The 24,081-nt window shown below is 45.9% G+C and overlaps 1 protein-coding gene across 1 annotated transcript in view; it reads right to left on the bottom strand.

Annotated features, from left to right (window-relative positions):
* Positions 1–24,081, bottom strand: part of FGF2 (fibroblast growth factor 2) — a 108,680-nt gene that overhangs the window by 23,680 nt on the left and 60,919 nt on the right. The window contains exon 2 of the mRNA XM_029587496.1: positions 15,477–15,580. Within this exon, the coding sequence (XP_029443356.1) occupies positions 15,477–15,580 (104 nt within the window). The remainder of the gene's footprint in view (positions 1–15,476; positions 15,581–24,081) is intronic.

The following is a 24,081-nucleotide window of genomic DNA, read 5'->3' as shown; positions in this document are numbered from 1 at the left end:
GCCCCGGACACCCCCCCCCTGCCTCCCTCGCCCCCTCCTCCCCCCCGGAGGAAAATAGTCTCTGGCCCGATTTACTTCAGATTTTGTGCTCCTTTTGCACAAATCGTATTTAGCTAGCCTGCAGGAGGAGGAGGACCCTCCTAGTTCCTCCCCCTCTGAAACTCCCTCTGATGCCCACGCCGCCCCTCCCTGCGGTTCTGGATCCGCAAGGCCCTGTCGGGGTGCAAGTGGTCCCGGGAGCCCCCCTCCCTGTGGACCCGCCACAGCCCCCCCGTGGACCCCCTTGATGTATTTGACGAAGGGGCTTCGGCTCAGGCTCCTCCGCTCGAGGGCGACGATCCCCGCGTCCTCCGCTTATTCCAGAGGGAAGAGCTGGAGCCTCTCATACCTTTCGTCCTCCAGGAATTGGGGATTGATGCTCTGCTGAATGATTCTGTGACGGCGGCGATGCCACCCAACGCGGACCCGGTCCTGGCGGGACTTAGGGTGCTCCCACGTACGTTCCCATTCCATCATATGCATAAATTGTTTCTCCTACGGGAATGGGAAGCCCCTGAGATGGGCCTCCGGGTTGGGAGGGGTATGGATAAGCTCTACCCGCTCCCCAAGGATTGCCTGGACATGCTGAAGATTCCAAAAGTTGACTCTTCTGTCACTGCGGTCACCAAGCATACCACTATCCCAGTGGTGGGCGCCACAGCATTGTGGGATGTTCGAGACCGCAAGCTCGAGTTTTACCTGAAGCGGATCTTTGAGGTCCTGGCTCTCGGGGTCAGGGCGACAATCTGCAGCAGTCTCATGCAGCGGGCAAGCCTTAGGTGGATGCAACAATTGCTCAGCACCCAGGACCTCCCGTCTGCAGAGGCAGAGCAGGCGGAACGCTTGGAGGGCGCCATTGCCTATGGCGCAGATGCCCTTTATGACTTGTTTTGCATACAGGCCAAAGCTATGGTTTCCATGGTTTCGGCCAGATGCCTACTCTGGCTGCGCAACTGGTCCGCGGACTCTTCGAAGGCTCAACTGGGCACACTTTCTTTTAAGGGCAAGTTGCTTTTTGGCGAGGACCTGGAACAGCTTATTAAATCCTTGGGTGAGAACAAGGTCCATAAGCTGCCAGAGGACCGCCCCAAACAGGCTAAGTCTTTCTTCCCGACTCATACCCGCTTCCGGGGCAGCGCCGATATGGCAACAGGGCGCGAGATTCCTATCCCAGAGGTGGCACGCCCAGGTCTCAGTCATGGTCTCATTCCTTTCGGGGCCATCGTGGCTTCCGAGATGGTGGTCAGCAGCACACGACCGCCAAGTCCGCCCCCCAATGAGATAAGGCCAGTCCATTCCTCCGTATGAAACTTAGGTGGGCATCTTTCTCTGTTTCACTGGGAGTGGGCCAAAATCACGTCTGATCAATGGGTTCGCGAGATGATAGAAAACTATTACGCGTTAGAGTTTGCCCGGGACCTTCCGGATCTTTATCTCGTTTCTCCTTGCGGTCCTTTAAAGAGGCCTGCGGTATGTCAAACCTTTGCCAGGCTTCAGGAACTGGGGGCAATTTTTCCCGGTGCCATTGCAGGAACAAGGCACCAGCCAGTATTCCATTTACTTCGTCATGCCCAAGAAGGACAATGCCTTCCGTCCGATCCTGGATCTCAAACAAATCAACCGAGCTCTCAAAGTTCATTTCCGAATGGAGACCCTGAGGGCGGCGATAGCGGCGGTCCGCCCCGGCGAATTTCTGGCCTCACTCGACTTGACAGAGGCTTATCTTCACATACCGATTCGACAAGAGCATCAGAAGTATCTTCGCTTCCACATCCTGGACCAGCACTTCCAGTTTAGGGCTCTACCCTTCAACCTTGCCACCACTCCCCGCACTTTTACCAAGATCATGGTGGTAGTGGCGGCTGCCCTTCCCCGGGAAGGAATCCTAGTCCACCCTTATCTGGACGACTGGCTTGTCCGGGCCAAGTCCTCCGCTTTGTGTGGTCAACAGGGTCCTGGCTCTTCTCACTTCGCTCGGCTGGATAATCAACTTCTCCAAGAGCAATCTCCAGCCCTCCCAGGTCCTGGAATTCCTGGGAGCTCGCTTCGATACATGGGTCGGGAAAGTTTTTCTCTCAGACGCTCAGGCACTCAAGCTCATTGATCAAGTGCGCAGCTTTGTTTCCCTGCCGCTTCCCACGGCGTGGGATTATCTGCAGGTTCTGGGGACCATGGCTTCCACTATCGACCTGGTCCCCTGGGCATTTGTGCATATGCATCCATTACAGAAAGCGTTATTGTCCTGCTGGCAGCCGGTATCCGAGCAGTTCCAGGAGACCCTTCTGCTCTCAGACTCTACCATTGCAGACATACAATGGTGGCTGTCGCCGGCGCATCTCCTGAAGGGGATGCCACTCTTGACTCCTGAGTGGGTCATAGTCATGACGGACGCCAGTCTCTCCGGGTGGGGGGTGGTCTGTCAATCTCAAACGACTCAAGGATACTGGTCCCCGCTCCAGTCCCGTTGGCACAAGAAATCGCTTGGAAACCCGTGTGGTGCGCCTGGCTCTCAAGGTTTTTCTCCCGCTAATCCACCGCACAGCAGTACAAGTTCTGTCTGACAATTCCACCACGGTGGCCTACATCAATCGTCAGGGGGGTACTCGAAGTAGTCTGATGTTGCTGGAAGCCAGCAAGCTTCTCGACTGGGCGGAGAGGCACTTGGATCATCTAGGTGCCTCCCATATAGCGGGCAAGGAATACGTTCAAGCCGACTTCCTCAGCAGTCAGAGTCTCGATCCCGGCGAGTGGGAGTTGTCCGAAGAGGCAATGGATCTGATCGTCCGCAGGTGGGGTCCCCCTCACCTAGATCTGATGGCGACTTTGGGCAACGCCAAAGCTCCCTGATTCTTCAGCCGTTGGAGGGAGCATTGCACGGAGGGAGTGAATGCGTTGGCCCTCCCTTGGCCTCCCGACATTCTCCTCTACGTGTTTCCGCCTTGGCCATTAATGGGCAAGGTTCTCAGGAGAATAGAGCTGCACCGGGGACTGGTCATTCTTGTGGCCCCCGAGTGGCCTCACAGGCCGTGGTTCGCGGATCTGGTAAATCTGGCGAACGATCCTCTTCGCCTCGGCCATCTCCCCCGTCTTCTTCGACAGGGTCCCGTATATTTCGATCAGGCGGATCGCTTTTGTCTAGCAGCATGGCGTTTGAACGGCGACGATTGAGGAGAAAAGGTTATAGAGAAGAGGTTCTCTACTCTGCTTAGGGCTCATAAGCAGTCTATGTCTCTGGCCTATGTCCGTGTCTGGAAAGTTTTTGAGAACACTTGAGCGGACTTGGGTGTTTCGGCGCGTTCGCCTTCGGTTTCTGTGGTTCTCACTTTCCTTCAACAGGGGCTATCCAAGGGTCTTTCCGTCAACTTGTTGCGCGTACAGGTTTCCGCCCTCTGTTCCCTCCTGGGCACCATCAAGGGGTGGGGGTGGTGGCCTCCCACCCAGCTGTTGTCCGTTTCCTCAGGGTCACGAAGCACCTGAAGCCGCCCGTCCGGGCCACTTGTCCTTCGTGGAGTCTCAATTTGGTGCTTCGGGTTCTTTGTTCGGCCTCTTTCGAACCTCTCCATCGGGCTACTCTCAAGGACTTGACGCTCAAGGCTGTCTTCCTGGTCGCCATTTGCTCCGCCAGGAGGGTGCCCTGTCTTGCAGAGAGCCTTTTCTGCGGTTTTCGGATTCAGGAGTCTCTCTCAAAACCGTACCTTCTTTCTTACCCAAGGTTGTTTCCTCTTTTCATGTAAATCAGTCTGTGAAACTCCCCGCTTTCTCTCCTGAGGATATAGCGGGATCCGATGGCAGTGACCTTCGCCACCTGGACGTTAAACGCGTTTTGCTGTGTTACCTTCAGGTTACCAATGACTTCCAGGTCTCAGATCATCTTTTTGTTCTGTGGAGCGGTCCAAATAGGGGTAAACAAGCTTCTAAGACTACAATCGCTCGGTGGTTGAAGGAGGTGATTTCTTCGGCCTACATCTGCAAGGGCCGGGCGGTTCCGGAAGGCTTGAAAGCTCATTCCTTGCGTTCTCAGGCTACTTCTTGGGCAAAGAGTCAGTCGGTCTCTCCACAGGAAATATGCAGGGCAGCTACATGGAAGTCCCTGCATACCTTTGCTCGTCATTACTGCCTTGACGTTCAGGCACCAGTCTTTGGTTCCTTTGGTCGGCAAATTCTTCGAGCGGGACTGTCTAGGTCCCACCCTTTGTAGGGAAGCTTTGGTACATCCCATGGTCTGGACTGATCCGGGTACGTACAGGGAAAGGAAGATTAGTTCTTACCTGATAATTTTCGTTCCTGTAGTACCACAGATCAGTCCAGACGCCCTCCCGTTTTTTTCTGTCCACTCAAACTTTTTACTGTATTTGTTCCTTCTTCTAGGAGTAATTTTGTGTCTCTGCATGGCTCTCTTGGATTCTTATTACAGGCACCGGAAGCATCTTTCACGATGATCTGGGGTAGTCATGCAAGTGCACTTAGTCACACAGTTCATTCAACTGTTCTATTTGTTTGCTGGTTTACACAAAGTTAATAGTTCTTCTGTTACTTGCTTGACCTTATGCCTTTTACTGCTTTGACAATGGTTATACTGAAGGGCTGCAGGGTAGGTTCTGTCCTGATATAGGATACCCTTTCAGTTTTGGTCTGTCTCCATCTGCTGGACAGGAGGCTCAACCCATGGTCTGGACTTATCCGTGGTACTATCAGGGAAGAACTAATTTTCCTATGTGCCCCATGCTAATTTCATGGAGTGCCCCCTAGTCTATTATCTGAAAGAGTAAATAACCGATTCACATCTACCCATTCTAGATCTCTCATGATTTTAAACACCTCTATCATATCCCCCCTCAGCCATCTCTTCTCCAAGCTGAAAAGTCCTAACCTCCCCGGCATGATATGGGTATTACTCAAAAAAAAAAAAAAAAAAAGAGGAGTTTTTCTCCATTCCCAGCCAATGCAATAAATCTGCTGAATAAGACCCAATGTGTCTGTGGCAAGGTAACCAGCTTCTTTTGATGTGGTAAGCATGTTCCCTCCCCTCCCATGTGAGACCTCCAGCTTATCATCATCACCATTCAATTATGTTACAATTTTCCATCAAGACAGCAGATCAGAAATATACAGCACAAAGGGCATAGGAGAGTAGCATACATAGGGTTTGCCTCTGAATAGTGGACGTAGACTCATGGGTCTGCAATTAGATTGGATATCATGGCAGTTTACCAGAAATCAGAGATACACATCTAGTGAGGTGTAGTTGGTCACAGCTTAAGTTTTAAATCCATGTTAAGTGGAGTCCCACAGGGATCAGTTTTGAGACAGATTATTTTAAATATCTTCATGAGCAACATTGTGGAAGGGATAGAAGGTAAAGTTTGTCTGTCTATTTGCGGATGATATTAAGATCTTCAGAGTGGACACACCTGAAGGAGTAGAGTGAATGAAAAATGATTTAAGAAAGCTTGAAGATTTGGCAACTGGGATTCTATCCTGGAGAGAAGTGGGCAAAATAAAGAATCGAAGGCGAATGTTCTCTGTGTATGGGGAGGAATTCTGCCCCTAAGGATGTTCAGCAAGAGATTGATTATACGGCTTTCTGGAAGAAGGGGAAAACGTGGTTTTAAATAAAAGTGATGGTACGTAGCGTAGGAAGTGGGGAGTAGTAGGTTGATATAAGGAATGCAGTTTTATTTGTGGGTGGTGGTATTATAAATGGATTGTTAAAGGGGAGGTCTGAAATTTTAATTTGTTTTTGTGTGTTCTAAATAATGTATTTTTGTATTACATTGTTGTGAACTGCCTTGATTGGCTATATGAGTATGGTATGTGCGGTATGTAAATAATAAATGAAACGCCAAGAAGTGCAGAGTCGTGCAGCTGGGATGCGGTAATCCAAAAGAGTTGTATTTGATGGGGGGTGAAAGACTGATGTGCACAGACCAAGAGAGGGACCTTGGGGTGACAATGCCTAGTGATCTGAAGACGGCGAAGCAATGTGACAAGACAATAGCTAAAGCCAGAAGAATGTTGGGCTGCATAGAGAGAGGAATAACCAGGAAGAAAAAGGTAGTGGTGATGCCCTTGATGAGGCCCCACCTGGAGTATTGTGTTCCGATCTGGAGACCTCACTCCAAAAGGGACAGAAACAGGATGGAAGTGGTCCAGAGAAGAGTGACAAAAATGGTGTGGGGACTGTATCTGAAGACTTAAATGGAGATGAAGGATCTGAATATGTATAGCCTGGAAGAGAGAAGGTGCAGGGGAGATATGATACAGACTTTCAGATACCTGAAAAGTTTTAATGATATACGAACTTCAAACCTTTTCCATTGGAAAGAAAACAATGTAATTGGGATCACGAAATGAAACGCCAGGGGGGGACGACTCAGAACCAATGTCAGGAAATATTTCTTCACGGAGAAAGCCCTTTCGGAGCAGGTGGTGAAGACTAAAACAGTCAAAGAATTCAAAGGGACTCTTTTACATACCCTCCCCCTCAGCCTGAACCTGTTGGGCCAAGTGTCTTCAGTCAACAAAGATCCCATCCAGGGAAGTGAATCCACTCCCCAGTATATTTCTTCCGGTCTCCTGCCAGCTAAACTCTGTGTAGGGTCTATAGAGTTATGCTCTTCTCCTCTTATTAGGGTTATCCCAAATACCATCAATACCACAACCACCCACTGTGCCCTTTGCCCACTGTCCACCCACAGTGCTTCAAATGAGTCCATTTGCTGCTCCAGGTTCCACTCCTCTTCCAGCAGGACTCTCTTGACTTCATCTGGGTGCTGTTGTGGTTTCTCTTCCACTCGCTCTATGCCAGGCTTTATCTCCTTCTCAGTTTTTCTCCTGATGTCTGACTCCTCTGCACCATCACCAACTGCAGTGCCTCTGTCTGGCTTCTCTGTGATGACTTCCTCAGGCCACTCTATACTGTCTCCCTCAGGGCAGTCTGTGATGCCTTCTTCAGGGTAGTCTATACTGCTCCACCATGGGCTTTCTTGCATTCAAACCAGAATCACTGCAGGTTCATTCAGTTGGTTTGCACTCTGCGGTGCCCGTTTTCACAACTCTGGCTTTCCTTCTGCCGGAGGTGTATTCTAGTGGTGTATTCATTTGTTCCATGCCAGGGTTTTCTGTCACTCTTCACATGCTCCTCTCGTGCCCCAGCACATTTACTGCTATTATCTTCCTCTGCAGTTTTGTTCCTCTGGAGGGTAAAGCAACAGTCATGTGATTCATATGAATGCTGTGCTTCCTCTGCTTCAAGCTGCTGTGAGCCCTTTGTTGGCCTTAGTTCTGGCAGGTTGGCAGTAAGGAGTGCCCAGTTTACTTCCTATTCTTTCCAAGCATATGCCCAAGAAGTCTGGTGCTTTATAGTACATTCTTGCAGCTGTCTCTGTTCTTCCAGGAGGCTTTGAATCCATGCATCTATTTCTTGCTCAATTACACTTGCTTACTTCTGCTCTAGTGCAGAACTGCTGGCTTGCTGCTGGATGGCCACAGCCGGTTCAAACATACACAGCCACAATGATTCTCTTTTTTTTTCCCTGAGAAAAAGGCAAAAAGAAAAAAGAAAACCTGCTTGTCCAACAAATAACTCACTTTATATTCCCTGTCTAACCAAGCTGAGCTTCTCTCCTTACTTGCAATAAAACTTGCAAAGGTATTATTTTTCTTCAGACCTTAAGACACAGTTCTCTGTATTAAAATTTTTTTTTAGCCATTTGGCTTTTTCGCTCCTACCTGAGACAGTCTTTTAAACTTCTTGATGCTTTGTGAACCACTAGCAGCACTGCTTCTTTAGCAAGTAACATACAACAAACTTTCTTTTCCTTCTGTGGAGACTAGGTTTCTGCCTCTGCAGAAATCCCTGAACTGATTCCATGTGTAGGATAGCAGAGTAACTTTCCTAGACTGCAGGCAGGAACCACACTACTCTAGCCTTTTTTCTTACAAATTCCAGCTTTTTTACAATTATCAGCATACAAATGTGTAGTCTGCTTACCTCTAGCAGCGTACTTACACTACTAGTTTTTACCAGAGAGGATTCAGGAGTTGCCTTCTCCTGGAGATGTGGTACCTCCTGTTCCCAGCTTAGCTCAGCTTCTTATCCTGCTCAACAGGATCCCACCCACAAAACTCTCTTTGGGTTTTAGGGTGGACCAAGCTAGATGCCTGGTCCCATACAGGTTAAAAGGAGGGGATGTGTAGGGCTACTCCTTTATAATACCATAACATACTCTGCAATTCTGGAGACATCTACAAAAGGGCATTGCCAAGATAGAAATAATTCAAAACAGCAAACAAAATGGTACATGGACTGTACTATAAAGGCATATATAGAGTCTGAAGGAGCTAAAGGTGTACTCTCCAGAAGAAAGAAGGGGAAGGGAGATATGGTACAAACGTTCACATATCTAACAGATTTCAATAAAGTACCAGAAGGTGGTATTTTCCATAGAATGCAAAGCTCAACGACAAGAGAAGTCATCACATGAAACCGAAGGGAGGTGAGCTCAAAAGGAAATATGAGAAAATCTTCTCACAGATAGGGTGGTGGACACTTGGAAAAAAAAAAAAAAGACTCTAGCAGAGGTGATAGGAGCCAAGAACAGTGGCAGAATTCAAGCCTGCATGAGATGGCCACAAAAGGATCATATTAGTAAGAGGGAAGAGGGAAAAGACCAAAGATTGAGTGGGACCTGTGACAGGACAGACCGGTTGGATCAAGTATTTCTTTGCTGCTGATATGGTCCATGTTTTAATGATTTCTGGATGTTACCCTCCCTTGCTCTTACCACTGTCCTCCTTTTCTGACTTGGGCATTAATTTAGTTCCCGCCACCTCTGATGTTAGATGCTGACCCCTCCGTAAAGAAGTATTTCCCTTGCAACTCCACCCTTTCCAGTTTCATATTTTGAACCCTTGTTTCGACCTTGTATTTTATTAAAACCTGTCAGATGCTGAATGTTTCTGTTCCCCTTTACGTTTTTTAAGCCTCTGTGCAGGGTTTCTGATGCGATCCTATCCCATTCTGGTAGCCCTTCTCTGAACTCCTTTCAATGTTCCCAGAAAGATGTGGCTGGTTTTGGTTAATTAAAAAATCCTTTCCACTTTAGTCCTTTTACCCAGCAGTTAGTTAAATAATATTCTTTCCAGTGCTGTGCATTTTTTCCATATTTTACCACATAAATGGTATGAGATGAGCTATTACTGAATTTATATGGTTAAATTACTGAAATATGCATTTCCTTTATAGCTGCTGGTCAAACACTAAGTAACCTGGAATATAAAGGAGAGATGGGCTGAAAAAATGTTCAATAAACTGTGGCTTATTTGCTTGTGAACAGGGAGTAACAGTAAATGGAAGAAAAACATGCTGAACACCCCCAAGACACTCAGTGCTGCTGCTGGCTATTCCCTGAGCGAAATTCCGTCACACACTTAGGAAACAGGTAAGGAGCATCCTCGATGAACCAAAGCAAAATTAACAGCAAACCAGTAGGCACAGCAAGTAGGTTAAAGGTCCAAGGGATGGGCAAGCAGAGGAAGGCAGATTAAAGGGAAACTTTAGTGATTTAAATATCTGTCTTCCTTCATTGTGCCTTTATTCTGCGTGTTGAGTCCAGTAGTTTGCTTTTTGTCCATTTTTTTTTTTTAAAACAGCAGCAACAAATGTGCACTTTCTAGTTTAGGTCCCTTCTCTCTCTCAGAAGCATCCCCACCTCCTCCAGGATGATTATTCTTGACAATATGGATCTGCTTGCTTCCCCTGGGCTGGATGGGAAATCTGAGTGCTCATATTCCCTGGCACATCCCCTCCACAGCAGAAGGCACACTACTTGCACTGCAAACTTTTATATGGCTGGCAAGAGGAGGGAGAGGCTTCCACATGCTGGAAGGCACCACTGCCATGCCAGGGGTGTACAGAAGAACAGATTCTGCAGCTTTCCAACAGAGGAAAGAACTCTGCACCTGCAAATTAACAGCGATAAGTATTTTCTGTGATGGTTTGTAGATATTAGCAAAGTGGACAGGTTACTGGACATCACCACAGTCTTAGCATCACACAGTCTGCATGCAAGGCAGACCTGCTACTGCTGAAAATAAAAAAGGAAACCAGAATGAACCCAACAAGTGCTTCCAAAAAGAAATCTAACCAATGGCCCGATCCCGAGGAACATTAATTCAACATGTCTCTCCAAGGAGAGGCCACTACACATATGGCCACTAAGCAGAATTTTCCCTGGGCTAAATTCTATTTTAGGATGTTTGTGCAAGCAATCAGCAACCCAGGAAGAGAATCTAAAGGCTTGGACTAGGTGTGAATAAAATGTTTGCCAACCAATGCAGAGAATGGGTGACTTCTTTGTCTCATCCAATGTGTGTCATTAACTCTTCCAGTTTATTTCATAATTTCATGCTCATTGTGTTCATCAGAGTTATCTGAAGCCACTCCTAATTTATCAGCTCCCATCTCTAAGTACTCTGGGATTTGTAGTCCTGTGTGTTAAAACTGACAAAACAGGAAAGAGGTCCCAGAATGCTTGGGAAGTGACCATGAGATTTGCTCAACATGTCCTTGATGAATCAGCATGAGTTGGAAAGTATGCTGATGCTGGCCAATATAGGAAGATATACTCATTCAAAACCCCACTCTCGGCTAATCATTTTTACAAACAGAGAGTGGCTGAAGGTGACCCCAAGAACATCAAGCACCGGCTCCAGACACTGTCAGAGAAGACTGCCAGAGGACTCCAAGTGAACAGGGCCAAGCTGAGCCAATCTCGGTTTGCCCATTGCATCCAGTCAGGCTTCTAGAGTACATGCACAATGCTCAGAAGTCATTTGCAGTGACTCAAATGTTTTATGAAGCATCTAGAACTTTTTACAAGGTTCTAAGTGTTCCACAAACCATCTCCCATCTATTGTTCATCCGGAGCTTGTGAAAACTTGCTTTACTACAGCAGGATTCCTAATATTTGTCTTGGGGATATGTTGCTATGGGTAACTGAGCTCCTGCCACTGCTATGTGGGATAAGGAATCTGTTGTATATTAAAGTCCTAACCAAACCTCGCTCTCCAAATGTACGGTTTGGCAGTTAATAAAGCAACTAAGCGTTGATTATTTTCATGTACTCTCTTTTCTGGCTTCAGAAAAATGAGTTTTATTGATATAAACACGAGAAAGCTCTACTTTTAACCTCAGAGGCCCCACATCATAGTCATATTGTTGGTTGGGATGAAAGACAAGCAATGGCCCATTGAATCCAACCTTCGCTGGGTTACCCAGCAAGTTCTCTGTACATGTAATCTACAGGGTGAACCCCCCCTTCCCCCCACCCCCACTGTGCATCTGTAGCCATTCAGAAAAAGAATTAACCTGTAATCATGTCAAGCTTTGTGTGTTGCTTTTGGAAGGAAAGATGACGGAACTGGTTGCATAGAGTATCCATTCAAAAATAGTCTCATTATGCCATGATTGGGAGCAGATCAGAGCCATAAAAAGGAGCAATTTTCACTGTACTCCTAAAAGAGGTCTATGGACTAACACATGACAGGGTTTGCATTAAAGGATTTCAACAAGTGTGGGGTGCGTGGTGACCTTAGGCCTTCAGCGCCTTGAACCAGGATTACTGGATAGCTCCAGGTCACCAGGCACAAGCTGGGCTGTTCCTGGTTTTGATCCAGCACCTACAATGAAACTGTAGCGCTGTTTTTCTGAAGGAAATTCAAACACTACAAAAATCCATGCAGGCAGTGAAGCAAAACCAGGACTGGCTCACCATGCCTCCGAGGGCTTGGAGACATCTGGCAACCCTGAGTATTATGAACATCTGGGTACTTTAGTGTTTGGGAGGACATGGGTGGTTTCCTTCTAGCATTCTCAAATACATAGGCACCAGTCCACCTTCTCCCCACGTCGGTGAAACCATCACAGTAAGAAATTATGTCCCCAGGCCTGGAGAATCTAGAAATTCTGCCCAGGACCTGGAGTTCAGGTCATGCCAGAGAGTTTCCAGGTATGGGAGTCAATTCAAATTAAAAACAGATCAATATTTAATCTTAAGTTAGGAAGTATTTATTTTGAGGTCATCCTGTATTTTTTAACAACTGCCTGACTCCTGTTGTGGTCATTTTGCACTGAAGGAGCAGATAATGCTATTTCAAAAGTCAGATTACTTGATTTTTTTCTTCTGTATTTCATAGTTATTTTTAAAACTAGGCTACAACGTGCATGTAGGGCAACTTTCCTATGCTCCCATCCCCTACAGATGTGTATGCACTGCAAGGGATCCTAGACCTGTGCTGGTGAGGTTATCAGGCCATGGCAGAGTCCATTCCAATCTGACCTGCTTCATCGTGGTCTCTCTCAATGCAGAATGGGAGGAAAGCCTTAGTGAATTAAGACCTATGTAGGAGCAAACTGAAGCACCTTAGCTCAGGGTCCTGCTGGAGTGCTTGTAACGGTAGTGCCAGGAGGAGACAGAACAGTACTGGATGCATTTCTTGCCTTCCTCAGGAGGGTGCTGATGTGTTTGACATATGTGGGAAGGGATGTGAGAAAACCTGGGAAAATACTCGAGGCCATGCATTGGGCTTCCTGATAGAAACTGGGAAGGAAAGTCAAGAGAGGTCATGCACAAAAATGTCCTGATCCAAGCCGGAAGAAGAGAAGCATTCATATTGGATCCCTGATGAGAGTCAGAAAGAAAAGAATCAGAAGAGGCCATGCAGGCTGGTTTCCTGATACGAGCTGGATGCAAAGGAGTCAAAAGAGAGGCTGTGATTTGCACTTGGTGAGAGATAACATAAAAAAGGCCTTGCGTGATGGTCAGAGAGTGAATTATCAGTATCTGGGACTAGCTGCAGATTAAAAAAACAAAAAAAGTGACAAAACGCTGGAGGGTGAATACTGCAAAGAGATTCTTCTTATTGCTCTTTACTGAAAAGATCTGGGGGACTTGGAAAAGGCTGTTGAAAAGGAGTAGGAAAGATGGTCTGATTCATCTCCCCTCCATCTTCATATCGTGCCCAGCTGTTCGAGAGCTGGATACATCTCCCAGGCTACCAATCTCGTGGCAGGCTGGAGCCACAAGCGCGGTAGCAGGGACAACCCCCAGCACTAGCCAAGCCACAAGAGAGCTACTACAAAATCCCTGGTGATTCACTCGCTGTGGAAGCGCTGCCTGAGCAAAGCAAAAGGCAGTCCACCCACTCTGCCGGGTGCTGCTGGCTGGAGCCTACTCGCTCTACATTCAATGCAGTCTCAACCTGTCTGAGGCTGGACTTTATTTTGTATTTATTTGATTTATATTCTGCAGGTACTGTAGGAATTTCCCTATCCCCAGAGGATTTGTACCTGAGGCAATGGAGGGTAAAGTCACAAGGAGCATTATTATAGTTCCTTAAATGGGATCGTGTGAGTAGCCTTGGTACAGTACTAAATTTGAAAAGAAAAATTATGACAATACTTGCTAACAGTTTGGGGTGAGAAGGGAAGAAATGGTGGTAACTAGATGCCATACAAGCAGACTGACTTCACTCGTATACAGCCTTGGCACTTTGAACGGGTGACACAGTCTTTCCTCCCCATGGTTAAGATGCTGGCAGTTTGTTTCATGCTCCATTTATCTGTGCATCATCGTCACGTACAAAGCAGGTGTTGGGTTTTACTGTCTCTTTTTGTGGGACTGAACGATACTACTGTAAGAATCATGCTATATGGGAGTATGAGGCCACAAAACGCCCTCCTTCAGGAGGTATAACATCCAGAGGGACCTTTGTTTTCAGTTTTTATTTTGCCTGGAAATTTCAGCATCAGAACAAAAAAGAAAATCAGTGGGAAAAGGACTTTTCCCATTGATTTTTCTCCTGTGTGTTATCTCAAAGTCAGTTTCCACTAACGTTTGTTATGACACTGAAGTTCCCAGGCAAAGTTACCGAAAACAAAGGTCCCTACAACATCCATTACAGTGATCTAATAAATAGTATTACAGCCCGCGAAAGATCCAGTTTCCTCCTAGATTAGCACCTTGCTAGAACTTGGCACAGACGCAATGCAAGTGCAGGAACAGAGACCACTTACACCCGTACCAGCACCAACAACACTCTCAGCCCAGGGGTGGCAGCACAGCACCATCATAAAAGTAACTGGCTTGAGAGTACCGTCAGTCTAGCCCAGTCCAGTGGGGATCTGAGCATGGACTAGTTCTAGAGTGTGTGGAGAAGATAAAAGATTGTAGGTCCAAGACATTCTTAAAAGAAGTCCTGTTACAGGGTACTGCTATGTAGAAGGACCTGGGCTTGATTCCCAGTTCAGCTGGGGATGCTGTGGAGACAGTGCTCATAGCCCTCAGGGGAAGAGAGTGTCCATCATTGTGCAATGGTGACACCTAGTGGCTGGATTTAGGGCTCAGCATTACAAGATTCTAGAAGGAGCCCTGGGGCGTGACCCCTGGCCAAAGACTGTCACTACAATGACTACAATTAAGTTGGCCTTTGTCTTAATTGAGGAGGAAACTGGGGTCATACCCACACCAGAAACATTTTTTTGATGGTAATGACTGAGCAACTAAATGAAATCACTATGAAACTGAAGGATGTAATAAATCAGACTGATCCTAACACAATGGGTTTCAAAAGAGGGGTGGACAAGTTCCTGAAGGAAAGGTCCATAAATATTTATTAGCCAGGTAGACTTGGGAAAGCCAGCACTTATCCCTGCGAGTGAGAGATAAAAAAGGAGATCAATTATTGAGGATCTTTCAGACACCTGTAATACGGAGGATAGGAGCTTGATGGACCTTGGCCTGACCTGGCATGGAATGGCTTATATTCTTAAGTTGGCAGAGAGATAAAATAGGGGGAAATCATGGAGTCAAATCCCAGTTCTGGTTCCAGCTGAACTGGAAGTACAATGAAACTGCTGGGTCCAATATTAAGAATGATTCTGAAGCTACCAAGCAGTTACTGAGCTGTAACTCCTTAGTAGAGCATCTTCATGTTCCTAAGGAGGTCTGTGGAGTATCACCACGCTGGATGATCCCAGTGACCTTAAGATATGTGAGAGTACTGCAATTTCATCCTCAGAATTTGCTACATGGAGGTTAAGCACTGAGGAGTTTAAATGATGTAGGCATGGGCTGTTTTAAAGCTGTTCAGAAGAATTAAATTAAAATTACTTTCTTACTGGATTTGGCTTGTTACAATAAAGAAGGTGGTTTGGACCCCACATGACCTTGTTGATTACTGAATATGGAGTATAACAGCATGGAACAGAGAGGAGAGCTTAAAGGTTTCCGGTAAAACCCCCTTTTTTTTTTTTTTTTTATAAGAAGCAGAAGAATCCACAAGGCCACTGGTGGAAGTCCCACCAGGACACACAGAAGTATTCTGACAATCTTACGGTTCTGCAGAACCGGGACAGATGATCAATCGAGGCTTACCAGTGCCAGCAGCCGACCATCTTCTTTCATCGCCAGGTAGCGATTTGCACACACCCCCTTGATGGACACCACGCCCCGCTCTTCAGCTTGCAACTGCAGTTTGACTGAAATCAAGATTAAAACAAAATTATCAAGGTTCTGCTCTGTTTTTAATATTGAGCCACTATTCTGAGCCATCCCAACATGGCACTCTGCAGTGTTCTAAATACTCATTGTACAATACACCCTAAAATATGCTTGACAGAGAGACTAAGGGAATTCAGAATCATAAGAAGATAAGAACATGCCATTCTGGGTCAGATTAAGAGTCCATCAAGCCCAGCATCCTGTTTCCAACAGTGCCCAATCCAGGCCACAAGACACTGGCAAGTACCCAAACATTAATAAATCACAAGCTACTATTCCTTATTGATTAATAGCAGTTTATGGATTCTTCCTCTAGGAACTTATCCAAACCTTTTTTAAATCCAGTTACACTAACTGCTGTAACCATATTCTCTGGCAATGAATTCCAGAGCTTAACTATGCACTGAGTGAAAAATGTTTTTCTTCTATTTGTTTTAAATGAGCTACTTGCTAACTTCATGGAGTGCTCCCTAGTCTATTATCTGAGAGTAAATAACTGATTTACATTATCCTGTTCAAGTTCTTTCATCATTTTGTAGACCTCTATCATATCCCCCTCAGTCGTCTCTTCTTCAATCTGAACAGCCCTAACTTCTTTAGCCTTTCCTCCTAGGGGAGCCATTCTATGCCCCTTATTTTGGTTACCCTTTTCTGCACGTTCTCCAGTGCAACCACATCTTTTTTTAGATCTGGCAACCAGAACTGCACACAGTATTCATGGTAATACCACACCTTGGATACTGTGTGCAGTCGGGCCGGCCCGGGTATTCGCCGCCCAGGCCGGCCCAGGATACATCACGTGGTCTGCCGAGTGCGGCTCTGTCACGGTCGCGCACGGCAGACCATGTGACTGGAGCGATCGGCTCACCAGGGGATGCCCGATCCCCCGATAGGCCAATCCGCCCCTGGGTCTTACCATGGAGCGAAACAGAGGCATTATGACTTTTTTGAAGGAGTTAATAAACATGTGGATAAAGGTGAACCGGTAGATATAGTATACTTGGATTTTCAGAAGGCGTTTGACAAAGTTCCTCATGAGAGGCTTCTAGGAAAAGTAAAAAGTCATGGGATAGGTGGCGATGTCCTTTCGTGGATTGCAAACTGGCTAAAAGACAGGAAACAGAGAGTAGGATTAAATGGGCAATTTTCTCAGTGGAAGGGAGTGGACAGTGGAGTGCCTCAGGGATCTGTATTGGGACCCTTACTGTTCAATATATTTATAAATGATCTGGAAAGAAATACGACAAGTGAGATAATCAAATTTGCAGATGACACAAAATTGTGCAGAGTAGTTAAATCACAAGCAGATTGTGATAAATTGCAGGAAGACCTTGTGAGACTGGAAAATTGGGCATCCAAATGGCAGATGAAATTTAATGTGGATAAGTGCAAGGTGATGCATATAGGGAAAAATAACCCATGCTATAATTACACGATGTTGGGTTCCATATTAGGTGCTACAACCCAAGAAAGAGATCTAGGTGTCATAGTGGATAACACATTGAAATCGTCGGTTCAGTGTGCTGCGGCAGTCAAAAAAGCAAACAGAATGTTGGGAATTATTAGAAAAGGAATGATGAATAAAACGGAAAATGTCATAATGCCTCTGTATCGCTCCATGGTGAGACCGCACCTTGAATACTGTGTACAATTCTGGTCACCGCATCTCAAAAAAGATATAATTGCGATGGAGAAGGTACAGAGAAGGGCTACCAAAATGATAAGGGGAATGGAACAACTCCCCTATGAGGAAAGACTAAAGAGGTTAGGACTTTTCAGCTTGGAGAAGAGACGACTGAGGGGGGATATGATAGAGGTGTTTAAAATCATGAGAGGTCTAGAACGGGTAGATGTGAATCGGTTATTTACTCTTTCGGATAGTAGAAGGACTAGGGGACACTCCATGAAGTTAGCATGGGGCACATTTAAAACTAATCGGAGAAAGTTCTTTTTTACTCAACGCACAATTAAACTCTGGAATTTGTTGCCAGAGAATGTGGTTCGTGCAGTTAGTATAGCTGTGTTTAAAAAAGGATTGGATAAGTTCTTGGAGGAGAAGTCCATTACCTGCTATTAAGTTCACTTAGAGAATAGCCACTGCCATTAGCAATGGTTACATGGAATAGACTTAGTTTTTGGGTACTTGCCAGGTTCTTATGGCCTGGATTGGCCACTGTTGGAAACAGGATGCTGGGCTTGATGGACCCTTGGTCTGACCCAGTATGGCATTTTCTTATGTTCTTATGACATCCACCGTTTTATTTACCATTCCTTCCTAATAATTCCTAACATTCTGTTTGCTTTTTTGACCGCCATAGCACAATGAGCCGACGATTTCAATGTATTATCCACTATGACTCCTAAATTTCTTTCCTGGGTGGTAACTCCTAAGATAGAACCTAACATTGTGTAACTACAGCATGGATTATTTTTGCCTACATGCATCACCTTGCACATTAAAGTTTAATCTGCCATTTGGAAGCCCAATCTTCCAGTCTCACAAGGTCCTCCTGCAATTTATCACAATCCGCTTGACATTTAACTGATCTGCATAGCTTTGTGTCATCTGCAAATTTGATCACCTCACTTGTCGTATTCCTTTCCATATCATTTATAAATATATTAGAAATCACCGGTCCAAGTACAGATCCCTGAGGCACTCCACTGTTTACCCTTTTCCACTGAGAAAATTGACCACTTAATCCTACTCTGTTTTCTGTCTTTTAGCCAGTTTGCAATCCACAAAAGGACATTGCCTCCTTTCCCATTACATTATAGTTTTCTTAGAAGCCTCTCATGAGGGACTTTGTCTATCACCTTCTGAAAATCCAAATACACAACAACTACTGGTTCACCTTTGTCCACATGTTTTTATTCACCCCTTCAAAAAAGTGTAGATTTGTGAGGCAAGACTTCCCTTGGGTAAATCCTTGCTGGCTATGTCCTATTAAACCATATCTATCTATTGTGATTTTATTCTTTATAACAGTTTCTGTGATTTTTCTCAGCTCTGAAGTCAGGATCACCAGTCTATAGTTTCCCAGATCAGCCCTGGAGTCCTTTTTAAATACCGGGATTGCATTGGTCACCTTCCATTCTTCAGGTACAATGGATGATTTTAATGATAGGTTACAAATTAATTGTAATAGGTCTGAAATTTCATTTTTTAGTTCTTTCAGAACCCTGGAGTGTCTACCATCTGATCCAGGTAATTTACTACTCTTCAGTATGTCAATCTGGCCTACCACGTCTTCCAGGTTCACCATGTTAATCTGAATCATCACCCTTGAAAACTGTCTCCGGAATGGGTATCTCCCCAGCATCCTTTTCAGTAAACACCGAAGCAAGAGTAGTCCTGTGCGAAGTGAACTTAGAGGCATATGGAGGAATGCCCATGGAGGTTAGAGGTAAGGCATAGCTCACCCTTCAGATAGGGAAGATGAAAGTGAAACATCCAGTTCTGATTACCAAGACCCCTGGTGAGGAATTCCTAATTGGGAATGAACTCATGAGATTGTCCCCCCCCCAACCTTGATTATGTAAATGAGGTTTTTTTTTGGGGGGGGGGGTTATGTTCAATATGTTTTATTGAGTGGTCAATCATACAAGGCAAACATGTAACATATGTAACCAGGGTAATGAGTACAATACCATAATATCCAGAAAACCTTATACAATACTCTTACCCATGAGGATGGCTACCACTATCCGCATTTTCTCCCCTTATAAACCATAGGACTACCCCATATTACCTTCCCCCCCCCCAACAAACTTCAATTACAACCAATGCCATCAATACCCACACAACAACAAACCTCCCCCTCCCAGAACCCGTACTCACCCCACAGAGATCTATAGCCAGAAAACATAAAAGTCCAGTTGCAATCCAGCATCCGTAGACTCACTCATTAAGGACCAAACTCCGTGCTCTATGTGGCAGTTTTTGAAGATAGGCTTCCCTCGTCTGCAGGAAGAGTTTCCGGAGCCTCGGTGACGTTTTGGAAGCCAAATGTTCATATTGCATCAAGCGATGAAATTGTAGTCTCCAGGTTCCGAATGATGGTCCCGTATTTTCCCTCCAATTAAGCAAGATCACTTTTTTTCCAACAAGGCCAGCTTTTTTAATCAAAGCCCTGAGGCCCGGATTAGGTACTAAAAAACGTGTGATACAGTGAAATAACAACAAATATGGCGAATGAGGTAAGCGTGCCGCCACCAATAAGGCTAAGTAGGCAGTAATCTGTTGCCAATACCTTTGCGAGTGCTGACAGTCCCAAAAGACGTGAGCAAAAGTCCCCTTCCCTTTACCACAACGTGGACATTTATCTGAGTCAGCTAACCCCGCCTTGAAGGCGATGTGGGGGGAAATATAAGCCCTGCGTAAAAATTTGAGGTGCATTTCACGAAAGTACATATTGCTGGTGACCGGTATGACACCCCTCACACTGCCCGCAAAAATACGGGTCGTCACTGGAAAACTGCTCTCTCTATTCCAACGATCCACAGAAATCGCATATGAGTCCTTAGGGGACATTTTACCTAACCCCCGATAATACGTGGATAGAGATGGTTCCCTAGTGGCACCTAACTTAAGGAAGCCGTCAATCGCCTGAAAGGTCACCAGGTGTTGTTCGGGGTTTCCCAGGGATCTAACATAATGACCCAGTTGCATATACCGAAAGCAATGGGAAGCTGATATCCCATAAATCTCTTGTAACCTCTCAAAGGGCATATAAACCCCTGTTGCATCCAACACATGTCCCAAATACGTGACCCCCTTCGTCCACCAACTGGCGAAGTAGTTGGTTGTGGACCCAGGTGTAAAATCCGGGTTTCCCCGTAGAGCAGTTAAATACGTGCAGCGTGAGGGCACTTCCAACACTTTAGTGAGATGTCCCCATGCCCCCCGCAGAGGTCTCACCAACGGATGATTAGTCAACAAGGGCGGCATCTTGGTACCTTCGGCCATGAGAACAAAACTTAAAGCCAGGGGATTGGTAAAGGTGTTTTCTGCCAAAACAATATAAGATGATTTCCCCAGTATCCAGCCTCTGATTATACGCAGAGTCGCTGCGCACCTATAGTTGTACAAGTTAGGAAGCCCCATACCACCCGCTACCCAATGCTGCTTTAACCAACGTAACGGAATTCGTGCTTTACCTCCTTTCCAAATAAAATGCCGTATTAACTGATCCACCTTTTTGAGATCTCGGGAGAGCAGCAACAGGGGATAATTCTGTAAGACATACAGCCACTTGGGCAACATTACCATCTTAAATAGTGCTATTCTACCACACAGCGAGAGGGGCAGACTGTGCCACTCCGAGAGCTTTTCCTGCGTAATTTTCAAGAGGGGCTGAATATTCAATGAATATATATTTTGTATATTTGTTGCAATATGTATACCCAAATACTTAATGGACCCCTGCGCCCACTTCAGGGGAAAGGACGGGCCCCAATTATCCCTGAGGGAGTCCGGAAACGCTAGCGCTTCAGATTTATTCCAATTGATTTGCATGCCAGATTGTGCGGAGTACTGAGTGTATAATCCAAGAAGGTACTGCAACGAGCGCGCAGGGGAGGTGAGAAACAAGAGGACATCATCGGCAAATGCCGCATACTTGAATCTCCTTCTGATTCCCATTTCTAAATTGTATACCCTTAATTCCAACGTGTGCCTGTATGGCCCTCAAAAAAGGTTCTAGAGTCAGCAAAAAAAGCAAGGGTGATAGAGGGCAGCCCTGCCTAGTCCCTCGCTCTACCGGAAAGGGGTCAGTCAGCCCCCCATTTACCTGAAGACAGGCCTCTGGCTTATTATATAGCAGTTCAATTGCTTGAAAGAAGAACCCACTAAACCCCATTAAGTGCAGCATATGATACATAAATCCCCATTCAACCCTATCGAAGGCCTTTTCTGCGTCCAGACTAATCACTAAGTATGGGTCCTCTACCCTATTACATAGTGCCATGGCCAGTGTTACCTGTCTAATGTTGCGCAAGGCATACCTCTGTTTGACAAAACCCACCTGCCCCGGTTCTATTAAATAAGGCATAACATTCCCCAATCGTTCCGCAAGTATCTTAGCCAAGATCTTGTGATCTACGTTCAATAGGGAAATGGGACGATATGACTCCGGAAGCATTGGGTCCTTGCCCGGTTTAGGGATCAGGGTAACATATGCTTGGTTATTAAAGAAGTAAACACTTGAGGCAGCAATTTCACCAGGGGTTCCCTAAGACACCTATAAAATTCTGCACTGTATCCGTCCGGACCAGGTGCCTTCAAGGGACTCATGTTTTGTATAACTCTAGAAACTTCCTCCTCTGAGATCGGCTCATTAAGGTAACAACTAAACTCCAAAGTCAGAGAAGGAAGATGCACTGATTCCCCAAAGGTGTCCCTTTGGGTGCCATCCCACCCTTCAGACTTATATAGCTTAGTGTAATATTCAAAGAACAATCGTCGTATACCCTCAGTATCTGTTACCAAATGATGTTGCGCATCCCTAAGAGCATGCACCTGCCTAGTCCCCCTGGCCCCTTTAACCAACTTAGCCAGCAACTTGCCCGTTTTTTGGCCGTACTGAAATAATTTATATCGATAATATAAAAGACTCTTTTTTGCCCGCTGATGGATTAGGGTATTGATAGCTGATTGTAAGGTAAAATACTGTTCCCTATTCCCTTTAGTAGACTTCCTGAGAAGCGTCCGTTTAGCTTTCTGCAACTGTACCGTCAACTGAAGAAGTTGTTTGTCTAACGCTTTTCTCCTATGCGCTACAAAGGAGATAATTTCCCCCCTTAGCACCACCTTGGCTGTATTCCAAAATAAAACTGGGTCCTCTTTGTGTAGAGCATTTGTCTCCTCAAACTCCGCCCACTTCTCTTTCAAATATTGCTGAAATGCAGAATCCTCTGCCAAAAAATAGGAATATCGCCAAATATAAGTAGTAGAGCGCTGGGTGGAGTTATTAAGGGTCAGCCAAACTGGTGCATGGTCAGATATAATCACATCCTCAATTCCGGTCTCATTGACTTTGAAAAAACTATGGGAACTCATTAATATATAATCTAGTCGTGCATGTGAGCCATGTGCCCTAGAAATGTGTGTGAACTCCTTTTCCATAGGATGTAAGGTCCTCCACACGTCTATAAGATGTAAATACGACTCCAACATTTGGATTCCCTTACTAGGCTCCCCTTGAGTTGTAGCCGCAGACTCCCTGTCTTGATGAGGATCTTTAACTGCATTGAAATCTCCCCCCACAATTATCATGTCATCAATATATGGTAGCAGTAGCGCCTGCACTGCCTGAAAAAAGGCTGCCCTGTAAATATCGGGAGCTTAAATATTACAGATAATCATAGGAGACTGATTATATCGTCCCTCTAGTATTAGGTACCGCCCCTCCGGATCCTTGTACTCCCTCAAAATCTGTATGGGTGAAGCTCTCCAAATCAAAATGGCCACCCCCGCAGAATGTGAGGTACCCGAAGCATAATGAACTCCCTCCACCGAACGCTGCTTTAATTTTTCATGCTCCACGGGACTGAGATGCGTCTCTTGCAATAAAGCCAGATCCGCCTTTTTTTTGTTTAATGCTTGCAATATCTTAGACCTTTTGATGGGTGATTTAATACCCCCCACATTCCAGGAAAAAAAAGAGAGAAATTATTTGTATTCACAGTGGCTCAAACACGCAGGGAGTGCATAAATGTACAACTTGCTTTAAGGGAGAGGGGAGTCTCCCAGCTGGACTCACCTCCCCAAAGACGGATGTCCGACCCGTCTCACCCCAGACTAACATCGCAACTAGACTAATCAAAACATAGCTCAAGATCTCTGTCAACCAACCCTCCCCCCCTTCCCCTCACCGCCCCAACCCTCATCTGAATCCCCCACCCCCTCTCCCCACATACTCCAATTACATTGAACCCCCATCTCCACTAACTGATTAGTGGGCTGAGAACCCTACAACCCCACCCCCTCCCCCCCATCCATCCACATTTCCATGCAAGCATAACAGGAACCATTCAGAACAAAGTATACAATAACTATTCAACTTAGCCAAGTGCCAACAAAAACCCACATGTGTAGGCAGTAGTACCAAGTCCAGTCACTGAGATGTCTGTTGTACCTAACACTGGACCAGGCACAGTAATTACCAATGCCCCGCTGCAAACCTTAACCAACCAGCCTCTACATTAACATTGGATCCCACTCCGAGGTGTGCTGGGTGCTTGTATCCCTCGGAAGCCTCCATGCGGCCCGGATTGAGTCGCATCGCTCAGCTCCACTGTGCCAGTTGCAGTCTGATTATCCATTCACCCGGCCGAAGGATCCGCGTCCAGAGCATCCCACCTTGCAAAACTGTAGTAGGCCATAACACAACAGAAACGTGAACTTATAATCCAATAGCGCCCGTTGTCTCTCAGCAGGTAGTGGTCCATTGCGAGCACCATTGCTCCGTTAAACCGT

Source organism: Rhinatrema bivittatum, chromosome 1, assembly GCF_901001135.1.
Source record: "Rhinatrema bivittatum chromosome 1, aRhiBiv1.1, whole genome shotgun sequence".
Taxonomy (NCBI): Eukaryota; Metazoa; Chordata; class Amphibia; order Gymnophiona; family Rhinatrematidae; genus Rhinatrema; species Rhinatrema bivittatum.
The sequence above is the reverse complement of the archived record's forward strand: the minus strand, read 5'-3'. Positions and strand labels throughout refer to the sequence as shown.